General features: G+C 29.6%; 5 protein-coding genes across 5 annotated transcripts; 1 reads left to right on the forward strand and 4 right to left on the reverse strand.

Moving 5' to 3' along the window:
• Positions 1-176: 176 nt before the first annotated feature.
• LOC131598688 (probable xyloglucan endotransglucosylase/hydrolase protein 26) lies at positions 177-2,071 on the reverse strand. Its single transcript, XM_058871274.1, has 4 exons — positions 1,909-2,071; positions 1,476-1,576; positions 1,140-1,333; positions 177-585 (listed from the first exon to the last, which is right to left on the reverse strand). The coding sequence occupies exons 1-4, from the start codon at positions 2,069-2,071 to the stop codon at positions 177-179; spliced, it is 867 nt and encodes a 288-aa protein (XP_058727257.1).
• Positions 2,072-5,860: 3,789 nt separating this feature from the next.
• Positions 5,861-7,878, reverse strand: LOC131598689 (probable xyloglucan endotransglucosylase/hydrolase protein 26). The gene is made up of 4 exons (XM_058871275.1): positions 7,716-7,878; positions 7,168-7,268; positions 6,833-7,026; positions 5,861-6,269 (listed from the first exon to the last, which is right to left on the reverse strand). Exons 1-4 carry the CDS (start codon positions 7,876-7,878, stop codon positions 5,861-5,863), a joined length of 867 nt encoding a protein of 288 aa, XP_058727258.1.
• A 1,539-nt stretch (positions 7,879-9,417) lies between these two features.
• On the forward strand, positions 9,418-10,116 carry LOC131594689 (uncharacterized). The gene has a single exon (XM_058866880.1). It carries the CDS (start codon positions 9,418-9,420, stop codon positions 10,114-10,116), a length of 699 nt encoding a protein of 232 aa, XP_058722863.1.
• Positions 10,117-10,808: 692 nt separating this feature from the next.
• Positions 10,809-13,107, reverse strand: LOC131598690 (probable xyloglucan endotransglucosylase/hydrolase protein 26). Its single transcript, XM_058871276.1, has 4 exons — positions 12,892-13,107; positions 12,201-12,301; positions 11,907-12,100; positions 10,809-11,298 (listed from the first exon to the last, which is right to left on the reverse strand). The coding sequence occupies exons 1-4, from the start codon at positions 13,055-13,057 to the stop codon at positions 10,890-10,892; spliced, it is 870 nt and encodes a 289-aa protein (XP_058727259.1). The 5' UTR covers positions 13,058-13,107; the 3' UTR covers positions 10,809-10,889.
• A 2,942-nt stretch (positions 13,108-16,049) lies between these two features.
• On the reverse strand, positions 16,050-18,870 carry LOC131598691 (aldehyde oxidase GLOX1-like). The gene is made up of 4 exons (XM_058871277.1): positions 18,307-18,870; positions 18,028-18,200; positions 17,230-17,688; positions 16,050-17,139 (listed from the first exon to the last, which is right to left on the reverse strand). Exons 1-4 carry the CDS (start codon positions 18,706-18,708, stop codon positions 16,410-16,412), a joined length of 1,764 nt encoding a protein of 587 aa, XP_058727260.1. The 5' UTR covers positions 18,709-18,870; the 3' UTR covers positions 16,050-16,409.
• Positions 18,871-20,379: the final 1,509 nt, after the last annotated feature.

Raw genomic sequence — 20,379 nt, forward strand, 5'->3', positions numbered from 1 at the left:
CAAATGCAAACTATAATCAATAAACAAGTCACAACAATTAAACAGTAAAATCACATTAAAATAAAAATACAGACAATAATAAAATAAATAACTGTTGTAGAAGACAAATAAGTATGAATTATTATTAATTTATTAAAAAACACCCTTTCAAGTTAGCTTGACATTAATTCTCATGTTTAGAATTGTGCCTTGTAACATTCGGGAGGCATTTGTCCATTATATCTATTAGTATCATGACAATAATCATAGATCATATGATTATCTCTAACCCAATTCAATTGTCCCATTTGAGCATGACTCAATTGTTTGTATATTGGAGAAGTCCACCAATTTTCAGCTATATTTAAAGCACACTCGTTAATACTCACATCTCCTTTCCACTTGCAAGCCCTTGCTCTAAAATGATTAAATTTGACAGTGAATGGTGCATAATTCCAATCTATCTTAACAAGTCCACCACTAGTGGCCCAGTTATCTCCATTCCATATACTTGTGTAAACCCTCATTCCTTGTTTATTTGGGTATGGAATGCCATCTCTTTCATAATTTCTGTATACCCTAATTGGGATGCTGTCAATATAAAACCTGTTGTAATAAATAATATAGATTAGGGTATATAATAAAATTCAAAATCAAATGAAGTTGTCCTAGCTTAATAATTTTGATATTTGTTAGTTAAGCTAAAACTTACACACAATATAAATTTAAAAATAATATAAAAATTTAATTGATTTACTCTAATTAAAAATATAACTATACTTTACAATGTGAATTAATTAGTCACAAATAATTTATAAGCCCTTTTTGAAATACTATCTATGTCTTTAATTATATATTTATTTTTAAATTTAAATTTAGTGACTCTATTAGTCTAGTAGTTTAACAACTTTTTTCGAGTGAAATTTTTATTCGATGTTGTGAAGCGTCAATCTCCACTATTAAAATTTCATTTTAATGTTTTTGATTGATATGCAGGGAATAAAACAAATGATCTAGATTCCCTATATCAAATTTCCACATGAGAGTTAAATATATGAAAATTTTACAATAAATTGACATATAACTCTTTTTTACAATTATAATGTATTAAAATTAATATCGATAAATAATGAAATCAATTTAATTTATTATCAACTTACACAATTTCAGTGGGATTCCAATGAATAGTATAGTTGTGAAAATCAGTAGTAGGATCAAACCAAAGATAAAATTGTTGTTCTCTGTTTCCATTTCCTTCTGTGTAAATGTTTGTATGAATAATATAAGGTTGTCCCGAAACATTTCCTAAGAATTCAAAATCTATTTCATCACGTTGACTTCCTATGGAAGATAACTGCACAACATTTTGTCAAATGGAACATCAACATTTTAAACTTAAGTAATATGTATATAAAAATAAATTCATTGTTTCTAATGCGATTTATTTTTGTTTAATGAAAAAATAGAACTTTATTAGATCTTTTAGTTGAACTTACATAGTAGGATATAACTGATCCTGCAGAATTACCAGGCACAAATTTGATTCGTGATTCAATATTTCCAAATAAAAATGGTATCTTTGTTCGAGCCCCTGATCCTGTAATTCAAATGTGACACTTAACATTTTAATTCAAATATGTCAATCAAAACATACATAATTTTTCATAAATTAAAAATTGATTAAACAAATAGATATCAGTAAACAAGTTAATTCAAAAAAATATATTATACTAATTATTTTTAATAGTTATATTAATATTCACTTACTATATATATATATATATATATATATATATATATATATATATATATATATATATATATATATATATAGTAAGATGCATCACACTCATAATTAAAAATTATTCTATTTATAATAAAATTATAGAAGTGTTTTTATTAACAAAGACAAACATAATATAATTTCACCTGTGATTTTATCCAACGAAAGTTGGAGATTATCATCCCAAAGTAATGCATTTTGGGCACCCCATTCAATACGCATGCTTTTTATAAAATTTGCATCTATTTGAATAATGTTAGGTATAACAACAAAGAAGAACAAAGTAACCAATTTTTTGAATTTTGCCATATTAACTCCGTGATGTTTTAGGAACTTGAAAACTTGCAATTGCATACTTTTTCTTTTGGTTTTTAATGTCTTTATATAGGATTAGTGTGACAATATTATAAATATTCAAAAATTATTATGATTATTTGAAAATGAGTCATAAAATTTATGTCAACTACATTGATTTTTTTATTGTAATAGTTTATTTTAAATGGAAACCGCATTTTTACATGAACAGATCAGAAAACAAGTTCAAATGGAAAGTGCATGGTCCAATTTTTATGCTCAAATGGAAAGTGTATGGTAAATTAAAAATATCTTGTAACTTATAAAAAATTAACAATCATTATTATATTATAAAATAATTCTATGAATTTGTGTTGGCTATTACTATAATGGCAAACAGATTATCAATTAAACGCTAGGATGGAAATGTTGGTAATAGCGTAACCACTAGTAATAACAAGGAAGACAATAATTTTATATATTTGAATTATTAAGTAAAATAATTTATCATCATTATTATTATTATTATTATTATTATTAATATTAATAATAATAATATTATTATTATTATTATTATTATTATTATTATTATTATTATTTTTATTATTATTATTGTTGTTGTTGTTGTTGCTGCTGCTGCTGCTATTTCTTGATAATTGATTTTATCAATTGTATATTTGGTATATGGTTATGTTGTTTAATTTTAACATTTATTTATCTATTTATTCAAATATGACTTGTGTATCATAAATTATTTCAATTTTAAATAAAATATATGTGTGGTGATGAAAATTGATTTTGAATAAATTGATTATTAAAGTTGATTTTGGTTAAAAAAACTTGAATGTAATGTAATTTATTTTTGAATATATTTATGTAAAAGTGAGTCGAACAATAAATTTGAATGTAAAAATCAATTATAGTCCCAAAAGCTATAATTTTTACTTTCAAATACAATTAATTCTAGAGGTAAAATAAATTTTATTTTATAGAGTCAAACACATTAAAATTAATTCTACACTAACTAACCTATTGAGGGGGAGGGGGGGATAAAACACTAATTAAAATACTATTTATTTTTTTAATCATAATACGAGAATGAATAATTGAGTCTAGTATTGCTCAGTTTATTAAGAATGACCAGTTTAGTGGGAGTGAAAAATCATGTAAATAAGACGGATATCATGGAGAACCGTGATGAATTCAAATAAAGAATTTTTTTCAGGTTGTTGTTGTTAGAACAAGATTTGGTTCTACATTTTATCTCTAAGTTTTGATGATAACAACACATATATTTCATATGTAAACAATTTTGTTTCTAATATTTTCTTGAGTGTGCAAGTTAGAAGCTCTGTAAGATTTATGACTGTTGTCTAAAGAATCCTCAGATATGTTGTCGTCAGAAAGTCTATTCGCTTCACTTTTGAAGAAACATCAGTAATTCTATGGAATGCTGAATGATAATCAGAATGAGATCTACTGTGTACTTCTCAACAAGCTTCAGTACAACGGTCTGCTCAACAAAGTTCTATTCCTATTGGTTATGATGTTCTCATGCTATCTTAACAAAGTAGTTTCTAAACTACTCACCAGATACATCATCAGAAGAACAAAGAAAAAAAATGATCTTTTCCAAGTTTACTACTTCAGAATCAGAAGTACATCATTTGAAGATAAGATCAATAAACTTTATCAAGAAGATTCAGTACAACGGTCTGCTCAACAACTCACATTTATCAAGACGTTCGTACTATTCAAAAGTTTCTTTCACGCCATCATGTCAAAGCTGCAAGCTATTGACTAAGGAAATAACGTGTTCTACGAGGACCAACACCTACACTTAAGGGACCACTAACAGAATTGATCAATATTCTGGTTGTTAGTCACCGATAATTGGCACGTGCAATTATAATCATTTCTATGATTAGTGGATTAAATATTGCAAACCATTGATGTAAGAACTAAAACAAGAAAATCTTAAAATGTTAAGGATGAAATCTAATTTTTTTTTATAGGAAATTTTTAAAAGTTAGTCCATATGACATGAGACAAAATGCCTATCAACCCTACAATATAATATATACTTATATTTAAATTCAATATGAGAGAATGAAATTCACAAACTGTGTTTGAAGTATATAATTAATTAAAATATATTTTAAGAAGGACCAAACAAGAGAATCTTGAAATGCTAAAAATGAAATTTAGTTTTTTTATAGGAAATTGTTCAAAGGTAACATATATAACAAGGGATAAAATAACTATTAACCCTAGAATATAATATATATTATATTTAAATTCAATATGACGAAATAAAAGTCATAATTGTGTTCTAAGTATATCAAATAGTAAACAAAAATATTATATTAAACTAATAAATTGTATTAACAAAATTTAAAAAAATTTATAAATTAAAATAATACATCTTACTAAAATAAAAATATAAAATATAAAATATGTATGCGGTTTGGTTTGACTCATTAAATTCAATTATAATTTTTTTTCGATTCGAGTGGTTTTCACAAAAGCAACATCCAAACACATAACACAATATTCAAATTTGTACAGTTTTAATTTTTCTTAATTGTTTTTCAATTTTAATTTGCTTTGGTTTGATTTGAACACCCTTAATTTATATACCGTCGTCCAATTTTTGTTTAGTTTTTCAGCATTATTATTTGAATTTGCGCACTTTATTAATTTTAAAGTCATATGGTGGGAGTAAAAATACCACATGTTATGTTGTAGAATTCAATTAGTTAACTAAACATAATGTTAATAGCAAGGAATAAAGTTGTTAGCACAAAATAAATAGAAGACGAAAATTTAAAATATTTTTAAGGATAAAAATAAAAATAATTATAATTAAAGACCTTATTTAAACCTATATAATATATGAATTCTTAGTACTTATATGGTAAACAGTGACTTCTTTTCCTTCAATATTGCATATGGAATGATCTTCCTTTTTGCCCAAGGCTTAAACTTTAATCATCTATTTTTCTAGTTTTTTTAGATGCAATTTTAGGTCATTGCAATTGTTTTCATCATATTCATGATGCCGTTATCTTAGGTTTGTCGAGTTATTCTTATTCATTTGTATGGACGCCTCAATCCTATTTAATACACATTTACAAACTCTTCTAATTTCATAACAAAGAATATGAACATCAAGGTTACATTGTAACATGAAGAATAAAGAACATTGATGTCCTATTGTATACACATTTGCAAATATTTGTAATTTTATGAAAAAGAAGATGAATCTTAAGTTTACATTGTAAAAGAAAAAAATGAGTATACCGTTTTTGACATTATTTTGCCAATCTTATTGAAATGTATAAATATAAATGAAGAAAGTGACATAATTTTTTATTTTAAAAACTGAACAAGAGCAAATATGTTTTAAATTTATTTTCGTAAGTAAATAAAATCTCATTGAACTATCAATAGAGACTAAAATAAAATAATTGAATATTATAAACTACAATAGACAAACAAATATATTACACTGTTCACATTTAAAAAAATAAGAATAAAATCAAATCACAAATTTATAATACTAAACAATTATGTAAAAAAACAAGGGTTAATAGTAGTTTACCCCCTGTAATATGAGCGTGTTTTGGTTTACCCCCACCGTTGCTAAATGCAGGTTTTGGCAACTGTTTTTTTTGAAAAAACCGTTGTCAAAAGGTAGGGAGAGGGGAAAAACAAAATTCGCTAACATTATAGGGGATGAATTACTATTAACCCAAAAAACAAACATACCCATCCAACCTAGTATGTCATTCCTTCTCAATTTTAGTATTGCGCCTTAAAACATTCAGGAGGCATTTGTCCTTTATATCTTTGAGTATCAAGACAGTAATCATAGATCATATGATTGCTTCTAACCCAATTCAATTGACCCATTTGAGCATAACTTAATTGTCTGTATACAGGAGAAGTCCACCAATTTGCAGGTATATTTGAAGCACATTCGTAAATACTCACTTCTCCATTCCACTTGCAAGCTCTTGCTCTAAAATGATTAAATTTGGCTGTAAATGGTGCATTACTCCAATCTACCTTAACAAGTCCACCTTTAGTGGCCCAATTTTCTGCCCTATGTAAACTTATGTAAACCCTCATTCCTTTTTTGTTTGGGTATGCAATGCCATCTGTTTCATAGTTTCTGAATATCCTAATTGGGATGCTATCAATATAGAATCTGTGGTAACAAATAAAATAAATCAAGGTATATAAAATTAGAAAGGTGTAACCATCATATTTTATATGTAGACGAAATGATAATTATCACTAAAACTCATCACATGCACAACTACGACGTTTCGTATTTAAATTACGATGAATGTGCCTAAGTTTAACGATTTTGATATTGGCTAGTTGAGCTAAATTTTTTGGATGATATAAACTTAAAAATAATATTAAAAAATTGATATTTCCCAACTAGCAATATAACTATATGTTATAATGTCAACTAGCTAATCACAAATAATTTTATGAACAATTCTTAAAGTACTATCTATGTATCTTATTATAAATTTGTCTTCTAAATTTAAATTCAGTGTTTCTATATGTCTGGTCGTTTAGCAACCTTTTGAAAATCAATTTCTTAATCGATCAGAAACTCATTTAGTGATTTAAAGATTGATTAAGCGATCAATTAAAAACTTGATTGTTAAATTAGTTGTTACAAATACTAAAATATTTTATTCACTAGATCGGTTGTTAAATAAAAAGTTTTAATAGGTTTTTTTTAACTTAACTTACACAATTTCAGCGGGGTTCCAATGGATAGTATAATTGTGAAAATCAATAGTAGGATCAAACCAAAGATAAAATTGTTGTTCTTTGCTTCCACTTCCATGTGTGTAAATGTTTGTATGAACAATGTAAGGTTGTCCTGAAATGTTTCCTATGAACTCAAAATCTATTAGATCACGTTCGTTTCCTGTTGACGATAGCTGCACATTTTTTCCAAACGAAATATTAATATTTTTAGCTTAAGTAATATGTATATCAAAATTAAATTCTTTGTTTCTTGTGGATTTTATTTTTGTTTGGTAAAAACAAGATAATTTTGTTGTTATTTTATTTTAACTTACATAGTAGGATGTAGCTATTCCTGCCGAATTACCAGACACGAGTTTGATTCGAGTTTCAATGGTTCCAAATAAAAACGATCTCTTTGATTTAACCCCAGATCCTTCAATTCAAACATAATATTAATCAGTTAAGTTTAAATATGTCAATATAAACTTACAATTTTTTTCATAAATTAAAAAAAATATTAAAGTGATAGAAAAATTGATTGAACAAGCACATATAAGAAAATAAGTTCAAATAAGTCGGTTTTAAAAATATATAATAATAATAATAATAATAATAATAATAATTTTTAGTAGATATATATATATATATATATATATATATATATATATATATATATATATATATATATATATATATATATATATATATATATATATATATATATATATATATATATATATATATATATATTGAAAGAGGCATCATGCTCCGAACTAAAAACTATTATCTTTATTGTAAAATGAAAGATTTTTTTCTTCTATTAGCAAAGATATATATAATTAAATTTAAAACAAGCTATAAGTTCATAATTTAATTCTACCTGAAGTTTCATCTAACATAAGTTGGAGATCATCATCCTGAAGTAATGCATGTCGAGCACCCCACGTAATATGCATGCTTTTGAAAAAATTTGCATTTACGTGAATAATGTTAGGTATAACAATAACGAAGAACAAAGGAAATAATTTTTCAAAAATTTTCATATTAACTCCTTTGGTCCTAGTTTCTCTTGTAAAAATTTGATATTTTATGAAATTGAAAACATGCAATTGGATACTTTTTCTTTTGTTTTGTAATGTCTTTATATAGGACTAGCGTGTGACAATGTTATAAAAAGTCACTCCTTGTTAAATATTTATAAATATTTAATAAATTGAGTGTAAAATATGTTGATCTTTATTTAGAATTTAAATTCAAAAATTAATATTATATGAAAGTGAGAACCCTAAAATTCTATGTTACTGATGTTGAACTTTTTAGGATATTAGTTTGTTTTATATTTTGACAAACTAAAAACTTTTGAAATAGATAAAAATATTCAAATGAAAATCGTATGGTCCAATATTTATGGTAAAATGGAAAGTGCATGATAAGTTAGGAATTTCACCACGCATGAGTGCGGTCATATGAATACATCTAACATGAGAAATAAGAGTGTTATATCACAAGTTGGTAGAGCGATACACAAAGTGTGTCTTTTTGTAGAAAATAACATTTCCTGTATTATTAAAGATGGTCAAGATACAATATTCTTGAAAGAAAATTAAATGCCTATAAACTCCTCACTAACGAGGAATGTTGATAATTCATGTCCTAGATGTAATGTTGTACCATATTCCATCATGCATGTTGTTCGAGATTACCATGATGTGAAACCTTTTTGGCATAGCATCATAAAACTTGAATATAATAACAATTTTTCAGTTTAGGTACTCTTGGATGGTTGATATCAAACCTATTATGCAACAATATGGGTAACATTGTTTGGCTAGTGGATCTTATTTTCGGAGTTATTGAAATTATCTTTGGAGAGAACTCGATTCTCTCATATTCTTGCATCAATTGGATATGGATCATACTCTTTGGTCTAGAATCCTAAATCAAAGTTGATGACAATCATAGTTCTTTGGATGGACACTGAAATATAAAAGATAGTACAACTACTAGTGTTAGTGTTAAGGGATAAATGTCAAAGTGTAGTTATTTTTTTATATAGTTTTATCGCACTTATCATCTCTTTTTCCTCAACTTGTGAGTGAATGCGTACGGCTATGAGACCAATGTAGAACGCTTTATTTCTTGCTTTCAAAACCAACAATCTTCTGCAACACACACCAACATTTGTCTTCAATGGAGTTTCTATATTAGGGTAAAAGATGAAGGGCGAAAAGGGAGTTGGCAATTATCTCTTTTTAAGTTCAAAATGTTTTTTATTTCTGATGTGGCATTAGTGATTACAGGTGTTACTAAAGAAAATTAAAAATAAAAAGATATTTGCCACCTAACATGCTACATAAGATCCTTGGCTGAACCTTCTTACTAAAAGGTTTAAACGAACGAAATTTTCAAGTGGCAAGGGTCAAAACGACTACGAAGGCTCCAACGGTCTGTCTGTTTCTGATTTATTTCTTTGCAGGGTCAAAAATGGATCTACATTGTCCTTCTGGTTCAGCAAGTGGGTGGGGAATCAAACCTTGTCGGAAGCGTATCCGGAGCTGTATGATGAAGCTGCAAACTATTTCATGTCAGTAGCTAAGGCTTTCCATTGGGAGGAAGAGGTTTGGAACTGGAATTGGGATTGCTGGTTGCAAGAAACAGAAGCAGAATATGTGGAATTGTTGAGCTCGATGCATCAACAATTGCCACTGGTCAGCAGCCAGAATTCCGGCAGAGATGAGGTCGTTTGGATGGCGGACGAGCAAAAAGGATTCTCTGCTAAAGGTTGTGCCAAGGAAATCAGTAGTCACGATCATGGTCCAGGGCTGCAATCTATTCAATTAAGGAGAATCAGATTTGTGTGGAAGATTAAAGTTCCTTTTAAGGTGGGTATATTCGGTTGGAGGTTCGTTTTGGGTAGACTACCGACGAGAGAACAATTGAAAATTAGAGGGATTATAGTTGATGATATAGATTGTTGTTGTGTTTTCTGTTTTCAAGAAATGGAAACCTCTTCTCATCTTTTTGACAGTTGCCCATTTACTAGAAGAATTTGGAATAAAGTGGGACAATGGATAGGGGATAACGTGAATTTGCAGAATGAGGATCTGAGGAATTTCTTGGATCATTTTGATAAGATTAAGGCGGTAGAAGAACGATTAACTGTGGGAGTAATTTGGATAGCGTTCATGTGGAATCTGTGGATGATAAGAAATGCTATTCTCTTCAAAGGTAGCATTTTTAATTTCGACGAGTGTTTCTCCGCTATCGTCCTTAGTTCCTGAAAATGATTTAGAGTAATTAATGATTTTTCTACGACTTGTAACTTTCACGTTTGGAACACTTATCCTCTTCTCTGTATAAAGAGGTAACGTGATTTCCTTTGTAATTTTGATCCTTTTGTGAATAATACCATTACTCATTGAAAAAAAAAAAAGAGATAGTTAGTTGTAACTAACTTTTCTTGAATATGGTAACAAATGACATAATTGTTTGTGCATTATCTTCTGGTTCTTTCAAAACTACATATGAAATACTTAATTTTTCATTTTTCTTAAGATTATTCAATTTCATTAAGTCTTAAAACTTAATCATCTTTTTTCTAACTTTTTAGATACAATTTTAGATCTTTACAATTGTTTTCACGATGATACATCAAATTATGTGTAAAAAAACCAACCTTAAAATTATATTGTAAAAGAAAGAAGGATTAACTATTATCATGTTAATGATAACATTTAACCAAATTTATTAATGTTTGTAAATATAAATGATAACAATTGTCATATAATTCTTTTAAAAAAAGAGTTATATTTTTGCTTTAACTTATTCTCTCTATTAAATAAGATCCTATTAAAACATCAATAAAGACAACAATAAAATAACTTAATATTTTAAATTGCAATAAACAAATAAATACATCTTATTATTCATTTCTTGAAAAACAAAAATTAAATCAAATCACAAATTTGTAACATCAAATAAATAAGAAAAAGCAAAAAAACAACAAAGACAAAAGACACCCCCTTCAAGCTAGCTTATGATTCCTTCTCAAAATTTAGAATTGTGCCTTGAAACATTCAGGAGGCATTTGTCCATTAAATCTTTTGGTATCACCACAATAATCATAGATCATATAATTTTTCCTTACCCAATTCATTTGGCCTAATTGAGCATAGCCCAATTGTTTATATGTTGGAGACATCCACCAATTTGTAGCTATATTTGAAGAACATTGACTAATACTCATTGCTCCATTCCACTTGCAAGCTCTTGCTCTAAAATGATTAAATTTGGCTGTAAATGGTGCATTACTCCAATTTGTCTTAACTAGTCCACCTCTAGTGGCCCAATCATCTGCATTCCATAAACTTGTGTAAACTTTCATTCCTTGTTTGTTAGGGTATGCAATGCCTTCATTTTCATAGTTTCTGAATACCCTAATTGGAATACTATCAATATACCACCTGTGTAAAAAAAATATAAACATGGTATACAAAATTAAAAAAGGGTAACCAAATTATAAACTAGAAAATATTATACATTTTAATTAACATGCATAATAATAATAACAATGTCAACAAACTAATCACAAATAATTTTGAGTGAATTTTAAAGTACTATCTATATTACAAGACTTTTTAATATTTTTATTTAGCGTCTCTTTGTATTAAAAATCACAAAAAATAGTAAATATTATTCCTTACTATTTGCGGCGAATTTTCTTTTTGTCAAATATTACTTAAGTTTGAAAACTAAAAAGTGTTATATTTTAAAGGTAGAATCACAATAAGAGTTTCTGAAAAATTTAAAATTCACCCAATTGGCCAAGTAAAGAACATTTTAAATTATTATAATAATATATAATAATTTAAAATAGGATTTATATTTAAAGAAAAACTATTTTCAAGATGTAGCTTATATTTATAAAAAGAGGTAGAAATTATGATCAAAGTCAATAATCTTAATGTATAAAATTTTACAATAAATTGAAGCATAATAAATATTTTTAATCATAGTGCATCAAAATTAAACACAATTAATAATGAATAATTTAAGTTTATTATCATCTTACACAATTTCAGTAGGGTTCCAATGGATAGTATAGTTGTGAAAGTCAGTAGAAGGGTTAAACCAAAGATGAAATTGTTGTTCTTTGCTTCCATTTCCTTGCGTGTATACATTTGTATGGATTGTATAAGGTTGTCCTGAAATATTTCCTAAAAACTCAAAATCTATCTCATCATGTTGGTTTCCTGTGGAAGAGAGCTGCACAATTTTTTGTCAAATAAAATATTAGCATTTTTATTTTATATAAAATTTGATTTTCAATTTAATGCAATTTTTTTATTTTTATTTTTTAACTTACATAATAAGCTGTAACTGTTCCTGCTGAATTATTAGGCACTAGTTTAATTCTTGATTCAATAGTTCCGAATAAGAATGGTATCTTTGTTTGTGCTGCTGATCCTGAAATTAATTTTCTTTAACAAATATGAAAAAGATAAAAACTAATTGAATGCGTAACATGGTTAAATTGTAGTTCAAGTATAATTCAATTTGGTGTTCAACTTGACTATAGAACAATTGAAATAAACTAACATACAAACTCGTTGATTTGCAACTCAAACCGATTGAATTGACAGGTCCAAATTGATTTTTAAATTATCGGTGATATAGATTTGTTATAAATCTTGTCTAAAACTAAACCAAGAGCTAGGATTGTAATGGTTCGGAGTGGCAACTCAAACGGATTGAATTGACGATTTCAAAAATGATTTTATAAATCATCGGTTGATATAGATTTCGGCACAAAATCTTCAAGTCTCAAATTGCAAACTAATTTAAATGCAGTCTAAAATACAATTCAATTAAATACTAAACAAATTTCAAATACAAACTAATTAAATGACTTGATGTAGTCCACATAACTAACTAAATAAACAAATTTCAAATACAAACTAATTTTTGGTTTGGTTTGATTTTTCCATTTCATTGATTCTTACACCCCCTAACTAATTAAATACCATTCAAATTATTCATACATAATTAAATTATACCTGAAGTTTTATCCAACACAAGTTGGAGATCATCACCTTGAAGTGATGCATGTTGAGCACCCCATGTAATATACATGCTTTTAGAAAAAGTTGCATCTACTTGGGCAATGCTGTTGGGTATAATTGCAAGTAAGAACAAAGCAAACAATTTTTCAAACATTGCCATGTTAACTCCCTTAATTAATTATAACTTATCTTCTTGTATGGATTTGTTGTTCTATCACTTGCAATTGGATACTTTTTTCTTTTGGTTTTTGATGCCTTTATATAGGACAAATTTAACAACATTATATGAACTACGCGTTAAATATTTATAAATTTAATTTAATAGTTGTCAAGTATATTGACCTTTTTATGGAATTTCTATGAAATTATTGTTATTTGGGAGAGCCATTGAAATATATGTCAACTATATCATGAATAAATTTAGCTTGATTTCATATTTGAAGCCACAATAATTTATTTTGAAGATAAAATTAATTTTAACATATTTTATTAATTTAGAGTAAAGTTGAATTTGCATTCATAATAAATTCTAATTTTAAAATAAAATTTATGATTTATTCACTAAAATTTATTATACTCTTGAATAAAATTAATTTAAAATTAATTTTTTTTAGATATTAATAATTTTTGTTGTTGAAAAACCGAATGTACTAAATTAATTGAAATTGAAATATACTTGGCTGGAACGCGGATAGAGAAATTGGAATGTCATGGGTAGGACTAATCTTCTTCTTTACAGCTTTTTATTTTTTGAGTGGTAAGTGATTATTAGAAATAAGGAATTCCTCCACCAAACGTGCACACCTCATTGAGGAACAAAAATACCTTGGGCTAGTTAGTTGTGCCTTCATAATTAATTAAGGCCACTTTCTTTCTCTTCTGTTTTTCCACTTTCAACATGACCATGTTGCTACATTAGCCATACAATTAATATATGTTCATAATTGAAATTTATATAAATTTTTTGTTGGCTTAAATATTTTCTGTTGCAGTCATAGGCCATAGGCCCAATTGTCTTTCAATATTTTTAAACCACCGCATGAGCAAGAGTAAAAAAAATACGATTCTATTCATAATTCACTTTATCCCTTTATTTACAAAGTGATTTGGACGTTAGAGTGCTATTCTTACATGTTTATCTCGCACATCTGCAACGGAGTAGCTTGCACCATCACATCAAGAACATGCATTAACAATTTTGGTCTCCAAACAGAACGGTGACATCGTCTTTCGAAATTGATTTCACGATCAGATCTCTCGTGATTCAATCCGATCTTTACTTATTCAATCAAATCTCCTCTGGTTCAAACCTTAATTGATTTAACACATACATTAGATGTAAGCAACTTTGAAATTCATTCCTATAGAATTTACAAAATCCTCTAAATAAAAGCTCATATTTATTCTTCACTAGAGACATGATCGATAGAGATTCGTTCAAGTAGGAAGAATCTCTATCGCAAGGATATCTTAAATCAACATCTCTAAGTGAGAAGTAGAAAGACGATAGACCAATCTTAGAGTTTTAAGACTACGTGAAGGTGGACGGGGTTCTGAATCAGGGTCGGTCCTTTGAATTTGGATGCTTTTGACGAATCAAAAGAGTGGTGTCCCAAATTTTTTTGTTAACAATAAATACATAAGGATAAAAGAAATAATTGGATAAAGACACATTTTCATTTGACATTGTGCAAAAAGAATACAAGTATGAACTTTGAATCAATATTTATACTACATCAAAACATAAACCACTACAAATAGTCTTCTTCTTCTTCTTGATCCGATCTTTTTCCTATAAAAAATTGACCAAACCTTTAAAATTATTTAAATATCATCCACTTAGCATTTTTTTTTTTGCAAAATCATTAATAATTTGTTCATAATCAAGATTCTTCAAAAAATTATTTTCAATTGAAATCAACGCAAGAACCCATGAGTCGTGATGATGGTGATAAGCCAACGTCACACTACCTTCTTGAATACCTTCCATTGCAACATACATTGAGCAATGGGTGTTGTTTGCTTACTCTTCTGATGCCTCCTTCGTAAAAAGAAGAGTCATTTCGTATTCTTTGATTGAAGGAACGCTGGTTATATCGAAGGTGACTCTTAATCCCTTGATGAAGTTCATAGAAAAAGAAGTAGTCTACGCTATCGCGGAAGTGCATGAAGGAATAATTGGGCAACATTTAGGTGCTCGTGGTCTGACCAAAAATGTTCTCGAAGTTGAGTACTATTGGCTGAGTATAGTTTATGATGCTAAAAAGTATGTGAAAAGATGTCACCAGTGCTAAAGACACTAAGACATTCACAATCCTCCCTTGCTTTTTATTTTATTTTGTTACAGTGGGAGGGGAATATTCTTGACTCCTTCCCTTAAGCGCCAGAACAACTCAAGTTTTTTTGATCGTAACAGTAGATTATTTCCCCAAATGAGTTAAAATAGAAGTGCTAGCAAAGATCACAACGTCAAACGCCTTGAAATTCTTTAAGAGGAACATCTTAGTCATGGACGGGGTTCCTCGGGCCGCCATGACAAACATCAGGACAGAATTCACAAATAAGAACTTCAAGAAACTTTTTGAAGACTTGAAGGTCAACCAGCATAGCACACCCGCCTCGGCCACTCTCTATGAAACCAGGCTGCAACAGAACACACGATTAAAACACACTATGCCTCAAATGTTAAATACTCTCTATTAAGTGCTGGACTTATACTAGGCTAGGCACTGTATCCACTATGAATTCTATGTCCTGCAGCAGGAAAACAAGGACTAACCTCACTACTCGCTTTAAGAATCCGCAACTATTACTCAACCACAGAATAGCACCTTTATATGCAAGCAGTGCAGTGCCAATCGATCTCAAGACAGATTAACTATGACTCTCAATGATTAGGCCATTCTTAAGATTACCAAGGATTTGTTTCTTTTCAAGATCAATGGGCTAATTTCCTTAAAGTTATGATAACCATTGAGCACACTTATGCTAAAAGTTGGTTAAAGCTTTGGATCAAAAGTGTTTCGATCCTGATAGTTTTCGTTCATTCGCCTGTGCTTTTTATCCTCCGGTTCGAGTTTGTGCAGAAAAAGGAATACTAAACAATTCATTCTAAACTAACAAGTAAACATATATTAAAAATTGAGAGACAATTTGTAGGAAAAAATTTCATCTATGCTTTCTTGCAATACAATTTACATTATTTACATTACACAAAAACTAAATCTTGTGCAACAAGTTAACTTTTACATTACTAATAATAACATCACTATTTCCCTCCTTATTTTGTACATAAAACTTCAACTACAATTCAACTACATAAAAGTATACATGAATAATCCAAAACTACTAACAAACCCTATTTGTTAGTATGCACAAATTGACTGAATATCACATGCTTAAGATACCACAATAGAGAATCATTAGATTAACGAGAGAAAAAAATTAAAATTTTTCTCTTAAATCTGACGACTCTCCATTGTACTATGTATAATCTTTTCACTCTGAGAGCCCTACTCGATGTGGACCCATATTCCCTCGCTAGGCACGCTGCGATGAACAACATAGAGCAAATAGTATCCGGGAGGAGCAATTTCACCAGAAGGCGGCGCCAACGCCATAATACTATAAAGTCCTTGGCGATCTGTAGACATAGACCTAAGATTGAGCATTAAAAGCCTTTGGCTCATACTATATCCATGAGTAGTAAAAGGTGGGAAATACATAGTAACCTTAATATCACCCTTATTCAAGTCATTGTTAGCCGGATCTTTCGGCATTTTAAATTGTATCTCAAATTTATGACCATACTTCAAATTTTTTCCTGTAAATTCTGAAACAATTGTTGGTCTATGCTTGTCAAGAGCTGGATCCAAATAAGGAGGAGAAAAGCCTTCAACTCTTGTCTCAGTTGGGAACTTATCTACATCTTTGTATGTATCATGAGTGTTACTTCCAGCTACCCAAATTTTTCCATTAGGTAACACTGCTGATGTTGAATGATACATTCTTGATATTTTTGTTGGAGCCATTTGCTTGAACCTCTCACCATTCTTTTCTTCTGGATAATACAATGCTGGAATTAGGTTTGGTGAATCAGCATCCCACCATCCAGCTGTTCCTTTTTGTGCACCATTGATAAACAAAAGTTGTCCATTAGGAAGGTTTAGACAATCTCCCATTGTTCTACTTGAAGGCATTTGTTCGGTTTCCCATTTCGGGACTTTATCAGTGATTACCATCCTATATATGAATCAGATCAGATACATCAGTTATTCAGCGAACCTAAAAAGTAATTTTCTTTTGCTTATAATAGTGACCAGAGAGTAATACCTGTTACAATCTTTGAGACAAGGATTGAATGCTTTCTTTGTTTCGGCAATATAGAAAGCGTCGTGAGAGTTACCACCACAAATAATGACTTCTGCTTTGTAAGGACCCATATTGTCTTGGAGAGATAGATCTATAGGAAGGAGGGCAGAAGTACCGGAAGCCGGATAATTCCGGGCACCTCCGGGGAGGACGGGATAGGTCCGAACAACTTTGTTGGTTTTAGGGTTAAGGAGAAGAGAGCGGTTGTTGGAGAAGATGAAGAGGTTACCATCAGGTGTGAGATGAGTGAATGGATAAAGATTGTTTTCATCAATGTCTGAAGTTTCATAGAGGAATGGGAAGAAGTAGACTTTTTCAGTTTTTAGGCCTTCTTGTTTTGGAAGGTACTCATAGCTAAATGATCTACGTCCTCCTACTATAATGAAGCTTCCATCAGCAAGGATTGTTTGAGTTCCATACCTAATTGAACAACAATAAAGCAATGAAAATCATCGTATAACGTACGAGCCAAGAAACCGAACCAAACTAAATTGAACCATAACAAAAATTCAAAAGTATAACAATTTGACTAAGAAAACAATACTACTAATTACAGTCCAGTTCGGTTCGGTTTGAAATTTAGAACTAATATATCAAACAAATATTTTTGTTCAATTTAGTTTGAGAATAACTTAAACGGTTTGATCCGCTTCTTCAAATTTTTTATTATGATTCAGTTCATTTCAATTTGATTTTCCGTCTTAACCCTAACATGAAGAACCCTAACCCTAGTATTTATGTAAAATTGATTATTCATACCATCTATCCTCTTGCAATGTATTCTTATATTCTCTCCAATCACAATCATTGCCTTTGCAAGCAGGACCACCAATGTGTCTAATGGTTCTTGTTCCATCTTGAAAACCACCAGCACTTATTAGGGTTCCATCAGGTGCAAGACCTCCACATGAGCACCATGGATCTTGTGTCACCTGCACCAAACATTTAATCAAATTCTAACATTTTTATTCTCTAATTATATAAAACACAATTTAAAAAAAAATGAAAAATACATTTGAGCTATATAATGACACTTACCTTGAGTGGCCTAACTAAATTTGTTTCAATATCATATTCCATAGAATGAGCATAACAATCAATTTTATTTTGTAGAGTCCTATCATCTTTGAAAGGAACACACGGTACTCCTTTCTGATATTTAAGTCTAGAGAGACGATAAATCGTTGCATCATAAACAACAATCTTGTTGGTTGGCATCAAATTAACCTGCATGGCAGAAACACCTGAATTTTCAGAAAGTATCTCCCATTGTCCAACTGAATTTGTGGTAAAATCAGGCTTTGCTGTTGCTAGACCTCCTCCATAGATTGGAAAAGGTACTTGAAGTTTTTGTTTCTTTTGTTTAGCATCGACGACAAAGAATGTCAATGTTAGAGTCAAAATTGTTAGAATCACGATGATCGTAGTTAAAGTTGCCATATTTGATGGTTTTTTTGTTGCTGGTAATGTTGTTGTTGTTGTTGTTGGATTGGTTGAATCAATGATGACGAGTCTCGATCGATTAAAAGAATTATAGTTAGAAAGTTTTAGAAGGCTTCATAAGGCCTAAGGATTTTGGGAGTTTTTACTTTGTGTTAAGTTGTTTGGTGTGGTTTATATTTATGAAAAAAGTTTACTTAGGCTTTAAGTTATCCATTGATTTTGTTAGACATTTGCTTAAATAGAAATTTGATATTATTAACTTGTTTGGAGGAGAGCAGCCCCTTGGAAACAGTAGCATCTTTAATTTTATGACAAAAAAATTTGCACCTTTCAATTCATATGTGGCATGTATGCATTACATGGGAACCTAATTTTGTTTTAGTAATTATTTTTGGGACATTGTTGATGGTTCTTTAATTTTGAGTGTATTAATAATACATAAAACTATAACTCATTTTGTTGGGCCAACATATGTGGAGGGCCAAAGTTAACACAAATTAATTTGTACACACGAATAAAAGAAGAAAATTTGTGTATCCATCTCTATATTACTTGTGAAAATTTCACTTTGTTGGTCTATTTCAATCTTAAATCTTCCTCAAGGTGAAACATATCAATCCCATCTTGTTGCTAGAATATATTATTACTTGTTCAACAAGAAATATACATATTACTATCCAATTTTTTTTCTAAAAATTAATTTATTTGAAAAAATTAAATGTCTAAGAGGAAAAGAAGCCTCGACAAGTCCTTAGAATGCCAAGGGAGATGACCATTGACAAGCAAGTGTTTACAACATGCATTATGAAAAAAATTTCAAAAAAGTTTCCTTGGATTAGGAAAGAAGTGACAACCATTAGAAAGACACATATTTAAGTAAGTTTCTTCAAAATCATAAGATTTTTTTATTGGATCCTAGAACAAAATAGACCATGATCCGATTAGATAAAAGGTGACTTGAAAGGTAAATAAAACAGAACGAATGGGCACGGTAAGGTGGGCCATAGATCACCCAATCAAAGCTTGGGTCATCTAATCCAAGTTCGTGTTTCTCACAAGCTAAATGCCTTAGTATGTGGCAAGTTAGGTGTTCCTGAAAGGACCGATTTTGGTCAAGGCTGTTGAAAAAACCGTTCCCCCAATTTAAGAGGGAGAAATGATATGCATATATGTATTAGCAAAGGATTTGAGGAAAGAACGCTTTCTTACCCACAATTCGGCCCAGAGACCAAGGCTATAAACATCCCAATCCCTGGGGTTGGGAAGATAGTCACTAATTCAGAGATTCAAATGCACAAACATTCTTGCTTTCTCCTACATAATATGGTTTATCATCTCATTGTATTTTCTTTAAGTACACTTAGTGCCCGTCGTGGGGCCTTGATAAAACTAACCGAGGCCACACTTACTCTGTACTTTCAGTTGCATCTGTCATCTTCCTCAATATGGTGACGTGAAAAGGCACCACAATAGTTAGTAGGAGTAGTACTAACGACAACGATGTTATAGCAGAGATTTGAGATGCTATGGAGAAGATGCACCGCCAAAACTAAATCCTAGAAGATAATGTGTTGCCTCTTTATATAACCTAATCGAAGACGCTAAAATCTTGGACCCTTAACCTCTCTCTAAAATCTGAGGCGCTCTAGTTTCGGAGAACTTCATGCC

This window comes from Vicia villosa, linkage group LG4, assembly GCF_029867415.1.
Source record: "Vicia villosa cultivar HV-30 ecotype Madison, WI linkage group LG4, Vvil1.0, whole genome shotgun sequence".
NCBI classification, from domain to species: Eukaryota; Viridiplantae; Streptophyta; class Magnoliopsida; order Fabales; family Fabaceae; genus Vicia; species Vicia villosa.